The 10,310-nt window shown below is 44.2% G+C and overlaps 1 protein-coding gene across 4 annotated transcripts in view; it reads right to left on the reverse strand.

Annotated features, from left to right (window-relative positions):
* Nucleotides 1-8,414, reverse strand: part of LOC135396611 (centrosomal protein of 170 kDa protein B-like) — a 71,889-nt gene extending 63,475 nt beyond the window's left edge. Inside the window, exons 1-4 of one of the 4 annotated variants that reach the window (XM_064627661.1) lie at nucleotides 8,351-8,414; nucleotides 7,058-7,182; nucleotides 6,667-6,756; nucleotides 4,336-4,414 (exon numbers count right to left, since the gene is read on the reverse strand). In XM_064627661.1, coding sequence (XP_064483731.1) covers nucleotides 4,336-4,414; nucleotides 6,667-6,756; nucleotides 7,058-7,182; nucleotides 8,351-8,399 — 343 coding nt within the window. In that variant the 5' untranslated portion in view covers nucleotides 8,400-8,414. Of the gene's footprint in view, nucleotides 1-4,305; nucleotides 4,415-6,666; nucleotides 6,757-7,057; nucleotides 7,183-7,920; nucleotides 7,934-8,091; nucleotides 8,160-8,350 lie in introns of those variants that run through there. The other 3 variants (XM_064627662.1, XM_064627663.1, XM_064627664.1) reach the window with 3 other exon arrangements.
* Between the last annotated feature and the right edge of the window lie 1,896 nt (nucleotides 8,415-10,310).

Consider the following 10,310-nt stretch of genomic DNA (forward strand, 5'->3'; position numbering starts at 1 on the left):
GCCTACCCAAAGTTTTACAGTGGATATTTTTCAGGGTGTTTCACAAAAATCCCCCAGCTGAATAATTTAGAAACGGCTCACACTACCAAAGAACCTTCTTTTTGGTAAAAAAAAGCCTCGAGACATCAGCCAGGAGCTGACCAGTGAGTGGCACACATGCATACACTCAATAATTAAACAAAAATCGCAACTTTTAAATTTTACTCTCAACACCGCCCTGCGCCTGTGCCATAGTAATCAAAACCTTCAGCAACAAAAATCCCTGAGAAAAAACGAGGCGACACTTAGTGATTCTTTTACCAATTCATTGGTTTTGGTCTACATATTTCCTGTGCTGACTAGCACAGCAATGCACTCCTTTGCACTGCTATCCAGCTCTTAATAGCGTGACCTCTGCCTGGTCTAGGCCAACATATATAATACAGGCCTCAAAGCTTTGCGGTTTCCCCAGTTGGCCGCGGGTGCAGGCAGTGGCGCTCGTTCCGTGGCCCAGACTGATGTCGATGTTGTTGGGAACGACCTATCTGTATGGCGGCCTGCGCAAAGTTTCGGATTTCCCGCCGCATCTCTCGTTTTGAAAAAAGAAGTGATTTCTTAACGGTAATATGGATTAGCGCCCCGACTGCATTCACGACCGGCCTGGAAGGAGGGATGTTACATGACCGTTAGGAATGCGCGTGTGCGTGTCGCTTTATATACTTCTCTCTTGTATTTAATATATATGCATTTTGATGATTTTGATGAATGAATCATTGCGTACTGATGTGGCAATAGCCTGAACATAGACGTGCCTTCTCAGTGGGGAGGAAAAATTGCCACCAACTTTACTAAAGTAATTTTGAGCCATTTAATTGAATTTATATTATTCTTACACTGTGACAGAGCAGGAGGACAAATTACATGAAAATAATATTGCGAAGAATATGAACTGTGGGAGTTTCGACTGCCAAAAGCGGGCATCAGCAGTCTAATTGGCACTACTGAGCAAAACGTAGACAAATACTCATTTGTCCCTCTAAAACAAAACTATACTAACAGTGGTTAGTTACAAATATGTATGACACATACAGTCATATTTCTGAGCTATTTACATGAAGTACAGTCACCGACCGATTTTTCGGACACCGATGTTTCGGGCATGCTCGATTATTCGGACTCGTTCGTGGAACGGCCGCCAGTCCCATAGAGTTGATATATAAGAACGTCCAAAATTTCGGACGCCGCGCAGCCCCGTCGCTCAATATTTCGGACTCTGTTTGCCCAACCAGCGAATTTCTCTCTTGGGGTGACTGAAAATATCGGTATCATCCGAAATTTGTTTCAAAAGAAATCAACCAACTAAAATATTGAGGCAAAAAATAGGCAATGATTGTTCATTTTCCATTCCTGTAAGTAGAAGAGATCTGTCGTAACGCTTTTGCGTCTTCATTTTTTGGCCAACGGCTTGATACAAAAGGCCCAGCACGTGCTGTCCGCCTGCGAGTCGCGCGACAGTGCTGTAAAGCGAGCTTCACCTAAAGCACGCATGCGTTAGGTGAAGCCGACTTGCGGACTTGATGACGGCGGCGCCTCTGTCGGTGTACAGTGACGAAATGTCACTTCGGGAAATATAAGCTGATGTTATCAGGCAGAGCTAGAAGCGCGTTAGGAAAGCACCGACAAATTTTTTCAGCATACTAGTGCTTAGTAAAGTTTATTTTGAAGCGAAATTCGTTTTTTCGGACTGCTCGATTATTCGGACTTTTGCGCGATCCCCGCCAGGTCCGAAAAATCGGACGACGACTGTAGTAGGCACTGCATTGCGACACGGTTGTCTGAAATCTCGATTTCATGATTCCATGGCATACTTCGGTCTCCCATAAAAGTGGCTACTTAAACCGAGTAGTAAACACGAAGAATAAAGTCTGATGCACCTGTTTGTTACTTGTACTTGTTACTGTACTGTACTTGTACTGTTACTTGTAATGGTTTTGAAAGGCCATTTTTGCAAGGGACCGAAGGACGCTGAGGAATCATGACATCCAGATTCCAGACAACCGTGTCGCAAGCAGTACCTGCTACTCCATGTAAATAGCTCAGAAATATGACTGTATGTGTTGTATATATTTGCAAATAACCACTGTTAGTATAGCTTTGTTTTAGAGGGACAAATGAGTATTCTACGTTTTGCTCGGTAGTGTCAATTAGACTGCTGATGCCCACTTTTGGCATTCGAAACTCCCACAGTTCATATTCTTCGCAATATTATTTTCATATAATTTGTCCTCCTGCTCTGTCACAGTGTAAGAATAATATAAATTCAATGAAATGGCTCAAAATTACGACAGAAAAGTTGGTGACAATTTTTCCTTCCCACTGAGAAGGCACCCATTGCCCCATCAGTACGCAATGATTCATTCATCAAAATCATCAAAATACATATATATTAAATACAAGAGAGAAGTATATAAAGTGACTAACATCCCTCCTTCCAGAAATCACTTTGTTTTTCAAAACGAGAGATGCGGCGGGAAATCCGAAACTTGGTGCAGGCCGCCATACAAATAGGTCATTCCCAACAATGCCGACATCAATCGGGGCCACGGAACAAGCGCCACTGCCTGCACACGCGGCCAACTGGGGAAACCGCAAAGCTTTGAGGCCTGTTTATATATGTTGGCCTAGGCCTGGTTCACACACGGGGGTGATGGAAGATAAGGAAAGCCGCAAGAGACACATCAACATTTCTTTTCTACCTGTCCGGTACACAGTGCTTGTGGTGCATTTGTCATCACTGCGATAAAAGCACACTATCTCGCCTACCCAGAGAACTGTGTACCAGTCGGGTAGAGAAGTTGAGGGCCCTGAGACATGGAACACCTTAGCATCTCTTGCAGCCGTTCCTTATCTTCCATCAACTCTGTGTGTCAATCAGGTGGATGAACACATAATTAAGAGCTGGATAGCTGAGAGAAAGAGCGCATGGCTGCAATACTTGACAAAACAAATACGTAAACCGGAACCACTTAATTTAATTACTCGAAAAAATCACTAAGTGTTGATGCATATTTTTCTGGAATATCGTTCTACAAGGGCCCTGATCACTACGGTACTGGTGCTGTTCCAGTTCTGTTACACAACCATTCGCTTCATGTTTGCTCCGGCCGAATAATTATTCACTTGGTATTCACTTCGATATCACAATTCACAGAGCGCTAGTCAACATTCTTGACACGTCATAGTACAGTCCAAAACTGGGTTTAGCACAAAATTAACCTAATTTGGCAATTCCATATACAGTAGAATCTCGATGATATGATCACGGATGATACGAATTTCGGGATGATACGAATTCTTTTCCGGTCCCGGCCGGAATGCCTATTCTTCCCATGTATTAGAGTTCGGATGATACGAACGCGTTATCTTGCCTTTACGGATGACACGAATGAGCCGAGGATGCGACAGAGGTCGTTCCCCCGAGACGCGAGAGCGCGCGAGTCATGCTGCTGCGTCTTTCGAAAAGGTGGGCGATCCTCACTACGAACTCCCTTACATCATGTAGCGCAATGCAAGCAATGACTTTCCTTTTGGTGGTGGTGGTGGTGGAGATAAGATCAAAGGGATTGAACGGCCCGGAACCTTATCACTTTATCTCTGTTTTGACCTTTTTACCCCCCTCGCAACAATAAACCACAAAGCTGTGTGACATCGCTCTGGCAGAAAACAGCTACCAGAACCCCAGAACACGTAAAGGGAACATATCAGGACAACTTGTGGCAACATTACGCGTCACCATTCCGCAAGTCGGCTTCACCTAACGCCTGCTTGCTTTAGGAGAAGCTCGCTTTAGACCACTGTCGCGCGACTCGCGGGTGAAAAGCACGTGCTACGTCTTTTGAATCATCTCGTGTATTTGGGCAGCATTGGCCAAAACCGGAGACACAAAAGCGTTACAACCAACCTCTTTCATTGATAGATGAACAGTCACTGTCTATTTTCTTGCCTCAATTTTTATTTTGGTTTAATGCGTTTGATACGAATTTCGGATGATACGAATTTTTTCCGCAACCCTGTGAGATTCGTATCATCGAGATTCTACTGTATTAAAAAGTAGAGAAAAAGGCAAGCATTAAAAATTAAAAGGAGATGTATGGCGTGGTAAGGCTGGCTGGAACGAACAGAGACACGGGCACTGGAGAGGAAAGCATGTCAGGGGACGCACGCACCCTCAAGCATCTGAAGATATCAAAGTGAATGCAGCAAATAGGATTTTCCAGATTTGGATTGCCCTTTGTAAGACATCTCCCACTACATACGCTGACTCACCACAGGTCAGTACATGTGCACAAAGGATATCATAGCCAAACCTAAGGCAGTCCATGTGGCTGAGCTTCACGTAGGTCTGTTCAGGTATGCGTGTACCGTTCAGATAGGTCTGCAAAAGGAATCACTGATGACATACTATGTTCACATTTTTCAGTTGAACTAGGCACTACTTCTGGGTAACCACATGGCATAAAGTGGTTTCCTCCTATATTTCATGTTTCATTTCGTTTTACACTTTGTTAGGTGCATCTTTCAGGGCTTCATTGAAAAAAGGAAAAAAAACGACAGTATGTCACCCAGCTATTATAGAGCAGACCCTCTAGCTGCAAGACTCAACCAGACAATACTACAAGATTGAGTTTGGCACACAAATATCATAAAGGGGCTGTGACACATTGATGCTCTGCAATATCCTGTTACTTGTCTGCGAGGCCTCTCATTTTCGATCTCTCCATGCTAATTATCCTCCTGCATGAATGCGCACATTTTCATTTCTCTGTGTTAATGTTATGCATTTCACTACTGTGAGGCTGCTGTCACCCCAAGTAATTTCCGCATGCTTTTATCCGGTTTCCCTGTGCAGCACTTCTGTTAATATCCCACATTACTCATATCATGCACCGGTTCTTACGTTGCTGCCAGAGATTCCTTGCAGTCGCATTGCATAAATATAGTTTGAACTAAACATTTTTTTTTTACCTACCTATAATTATATATTATTTATTACATACATACTTTTATGTAGCTACAGAAAAATTACACGCAGCTGTTTTTCAGGAGAGCAAAATGACGTTTTCTTGCAATTTCTGTATCATCAAAAAAGTTGCAGATCCTTTGGCCTTACAACCAATAGTTGCAGAATGCATGCTCTTGTTTCACTATACCATCACTGTGTAATTAGGGAATTAGGGTACATTGTTTCATTACATTTACATTAAATGTTGTCTTCATTGTGATTGCTAATGTCACTGCCGGCCTTGGTGGATGCAGTGCTAGCTTGTTTGTTATCCATTGCCATATCCCATGTCCCACCATGACATGTCCCAACCAGGACTTCTTGTACCCACCAGTGACTTGTGATAGGCAAATTACTGTTTAAGTGGTTAAATTCGTGAATTTGTGAGGAGCCAGCATCGGGCAATTTTTCGCGGAACCTTAAATTCGCGATGCGTCGACCCTGCATCAGGCATCTTAGAGGCCCTCCACCTTGAACTTCCAGGAAGAAGTTAACAAAAGGTATCACAACTGGGTAATTACCCCTTGCATTTGTCTTCCTTTTGACAGCTTTTGACTGAGAGTACTGAGACTAGGGGGGTCCTTACTCAGCTGGTATCTGGGTCATTGTCATTGCCGAATTGCCCTGTCTAACGTCATTCGTCTCACCGCATCGAGCAGGTATGATTGGCACTCGATAGTGATGTGGCAACTTTTACGAAGGCCGATCCGCGTGGCAGCATGCTTACACCCATTCACACCTGCTGGATGATCTAGGCTTACAAGGAACTGGAATCACGGGACACCAACATCCGTGCAGGATTCGTGACGGCTGGACTACTGTCTAAACTTGCAGCGGAGAAGAGCTGAATACTTTGTGAGGCAATGAAATGTAATACCATAAGAAACTGCATACATAAGTTGCCCCAGCGTCCTGGGTCAAATTTCTTACATACTTCGTTCGCATATTTTTCTGTCTGATATTTTATGAAACTTTAAATTTGCGAAGAAAAGAGTGTTCGCGAATTTCAGGAAAATTAGTTCCTCACAAAAATTACTACTCATACAGGATATAGTATGTGTCTTGCATGAGAGTTTTCCAATGTTTCGCACAAACACTGCACTTGAACACATACAATGTCCAGTGGCAGTTTGCTTTGACTGTTCAGGAGATGAAGTCTCAGAATGTGTTAACGTAACATATAGAAGCCACCTGTTTACAGGTTTGTTAGTGCTGACGTCGAAGTCGCTAATGAAGGGTATCATCTTTCCTCCCTTTTCTGCGAACGGTCTACTCCTCGTCTGTGCTATCCATTCCCAAACTCACGTTCACAGCGAGAAGCATGAAAGTGCAGCAGCTGCCAAGTGACTGAACAAGAGCACGCATCAGATGTAACGTCACAGCTGATCAAGCACATGTGGGTGACAGCAGCACCATCTGAGAGAGCCACACCATGCGCTATGCCAGAAGACGAAAATTTGGAGTTCATACCCTTCCATTAGAATGCACTCTGCATTAAAATATCTTTTTAATCGAAGGAAGGCCATACATCAATGCTATCATCCTCGGCAGCATCCAAGGGCTACCAGCCTTTGAACCCCCCTCCCCCCACACACACACACAAAAAAAAAAAAAAAGGAACTTACCCCTGTGCCACTGTTCAAGTCTTTGATGTGGAAGAGCTTGTCGCTGGGATTGAAGAAGATGACAGCGTGCCTCTTGTCCACACTGAGGGACTGCAGTAGAGAGTCAGTTTTGATGTCAGATAACTTGGTAGTGCTTTCAATCCTTTTACCCATTGTCATCTATCACACTGAAGTAAGCAATAACATAAAATCCTACCAATCTTTTCACAATACAGACTCGCAACCGTTGTACAAATTCAATGAGAGAGTAATCAGGGATTAAGATACGAGGCAAAGCTTACACGTTCAACATTTTACAACAGACGCATTACAGACTGCCAGACCTTGAACATGGCGCAAAATTAAGCAAGCAAAGAGCCGGTCACAGTAAATTACTGTAGAAGGGACTCACGTCCACCACAATGTCACACTCTTGTCGTCCCACAAATATCATTCCCTGTGTAAGTGGCCGACACTTCTTGTCACGTGAGATGAGGCTCCACCCGGACCCCACCCGCTGATCCATCCCCAGCGAGCCTAAAACAGAATTATGGATCTATTGGAGCAAGAAAACATACACACATTTCTATCATAGACACCTGTCTTCTGTATTTCTTTATCTTAAATTTATTTACTCACTTTACAAGATAATGCCACTTCCCAGGGTACAAACACCGCAGCATCGAAGCAACAATAAGTAATAAGTGTGTGTGAGAAAATATTATCTGTCACACACACATATATCCTACGAAGCTCTGTGTGATTCACAATTGCAAAGAAACACGACAATACAGTGAAACTGAAAGTAAATGAAAAAAGCTAACGGTAGGATGCGCATGCATATACGCACTCATTCATTCATTCAGAGCACGCATACTCAGATTACTGTTCAGATTCTAGATTTCCTCTGTTACGAACATAAAGTGAGCTTTCACAACAGCGCCTGTCGTTCTGCAAGCTGCCTGATGAAGCAGCAAGTCACTCTCGAGGTATTCCGCGACTACAGCTATTCTCTTTTCGTGTAACGTTTTTCAATGCCTTCTCAAAGTGAGCACATCCAAGCGAAATGACTGTCACTGGGTGAATAACATTTCCAGGATAATAGAGAAACTGGGGCTGACGACGCGCCGTAATTGAGGCGGACGGTCCTGCCCGCATATATGCTTTACGTATCTGTCTGTGTCCCACGGCAAGCAACCCAAAGGAAAGCGTGCATCCATTTGCCAGTAAGCCCTCCAACTTAGAAGCACTACTAACAAACAGAAGCGTTCCTACGTTTCCTTGTCGTCTATTTGCTTGATCCGTTCAAGCCTAACGATGACACTCGTTCGTGCACACACGCGTGTCATGACGTGTAGCGGATTTGTTTCGCTTGTTTCATGTCGTTCACTCTTGTTAACTTTAAAAGGTAATGAGTACTATCACACGCGATGCAGTAATACGTACAGAATCCTAGCGATTTCTACGGCTTTCACATTACTTCATCACACCTTGACGGAAACACCTTCTGCTATGTATATACTCTCGACCCGGAATGTGTAATAAAGAGCAAAATCATAAAATGTACAGGATAAATACGATTAATCTTGATCTGAAGACTGTACAAATAATAGGATTGCATTCAATGCTTCTGGAAAGATGATGACATACTTGGAGAATTTGCTGCTTTGTGATTCGTAGCAGACGACAGAACGTATATACTTACGGAAAGTGGGCAGGTGAAATTTCGGGAAGAGTTTAACCAGTTTAACCATGTCGCCAGACTTTTTGATTGAAACAATGCGACAAGTTATATCGCTTTACTGACTCATAATATTGAAGCAACTACGTATATAGACGTGGGGTGGAAACGCGCTCCTGTACGTAGGCAGCGCGTAGGTGAGCCAGAGTGGGGGAAGGGGTTGACCAAGGCAGAGAGAACAGAGAGAATTGCCGCTTCACTACGGCCACGACAGGCGACAGCTACCTGTAACTCGAACGCTTTACAGCGCCTTCGAATATACTTGCCTCCTTCCGTCAGCTTCTCTGCACAGGAGATTTTACGGAAGGAACAAAGATGAACGAAAAGAAAGAAGAAAAAAAAATCCGCGTGGACACCTCGAAATATAGAACAGAAGAGAGAGAAATATATCAGATATCAGAATGACGGTTAGTCTCGAGCGTGTCACGGGGTCAAGTTGATGGCATATTCCACGCCGAAACTGAGAGGCTACCGGGTTCGCATCCAGCCGCCGGCTGTGCTGTCTGGTTATTTTCCCTGGATTTTCCTCTTAAGACAAATGTCGGCACAGTTCCCTGTGAAGTCGACCCAGGACGCACGACCCCCCCCTCCCTGCGATAGTCGTGAAGTGGCCCACCTAAGCATGGCCGACTATACAAGCAGTTCCACGAGCGCACGGTTTCACGAGCGCATATCCCTTCTTCGCTGCATGTTCGATGTCGAATTTGTCAACTGTCAAGTGAAAGCCACAGGTGCTCCGATGAAAAGTCAAATGGCCATGGAACATGTGAAGAGAGATTTCTTCTTCAGGTATATTTTTCTTGACGCAAAATGCGAAGAATGCCAAAATTAATACGTAATTAAGTTAGAGTGCCGAAAGGTTATAGTTTAGTGGATATGGGTAATGCGGGTCTATCCGCACTACCCGCGGAATCATTGCGGCTACAGCTCTACATTGCGGTTTTAATTTACCCGCTACCCGCGGCGACATCAAATTTCTACCCGAAAATCGCAGAACTGCGCGGGTATCTGCGGCTAACCGCGGGTATACCCGCACCCGCGCTCACTTATGCGCGGGTTATTCTAGCAAACGTTACACATTTCGATCGCACTGTAAAAATAAAAGACTAGGTTGACCCATCCCAAAGTTTGCAGACTGATAGCCATTTACCTGAAGTTTCATTTGAATTTTTTGTAAGCGCTATGGTCACGTAGAAGGAAAATTAAAAATAAAGCAAGATCTCGCCCCATGCATTTTCAATGGCCTATCCCACGCAAACACCGCCATTTTTTATTGTGTCTGCTTCACATTCACACGCTGCCCCTCTGACGTTATGCACCAATCCTCTTCCCAAACGGAACAAAACTTCCCGTTTTCCGACAGACGTCCCCCACATCTCCGAGTGGCCATGGTTTGGACTTCCCACAAATATCCGTCTTTTGTCCTCACACGAAGTTACACGGAGATGCCGGGACGTTGCATGGACTTACTTAATTGCGTACGTGCTCACAGCTAGGGCCCGGTATTTTCTCATTATTATTAATACTGTTTATTGAGCTGCTGCGTAAGTGGACAGACTCCTATATACTAGGCGTTTTTTTTTCTGCCATTTTGTTTCAGCTTCGGCCACTGCATCTTTCTTTCTCAGTTGGTCCTCTTTGTTTCTACATGGTATATTTCCGTTACGGACATTGAGCGTGAAGTTTTGAAAAGCAAAAAAAGGTCTTAGAACCATGCACTTAGAAAGGCAGTGGCATACCTACAAGGCCAGCACGCTAACCACTGAGCCACGGGAGCCTTGGGACTATATATTGCTTGTGTCGCGAGCTTCCACCAATTCTAGAGTCCCGTTTGCCTGCGAGTCAAACTAAAGGGTGAGGTGCTTAATTTTAATGCGAGCGTATACCGATAACACTGGACTGAGAACTGCCCCAATAACGCACT

The sequence above is a fragment of the Ornithodoros turicata genome, chromosome 6, assembly GCF_037126465.1.
Source record: "Ornithodoros turicata isolate Travis chromosome 6, ASM3712646v1, whole genome shotgun sequence".
Lineage (NCBI taxonomy): Eukaryota > Metazoa > Arthropoda > Arachnida > Ixodida > Argasidae > Ornithodoros > Ornithodoros turicata.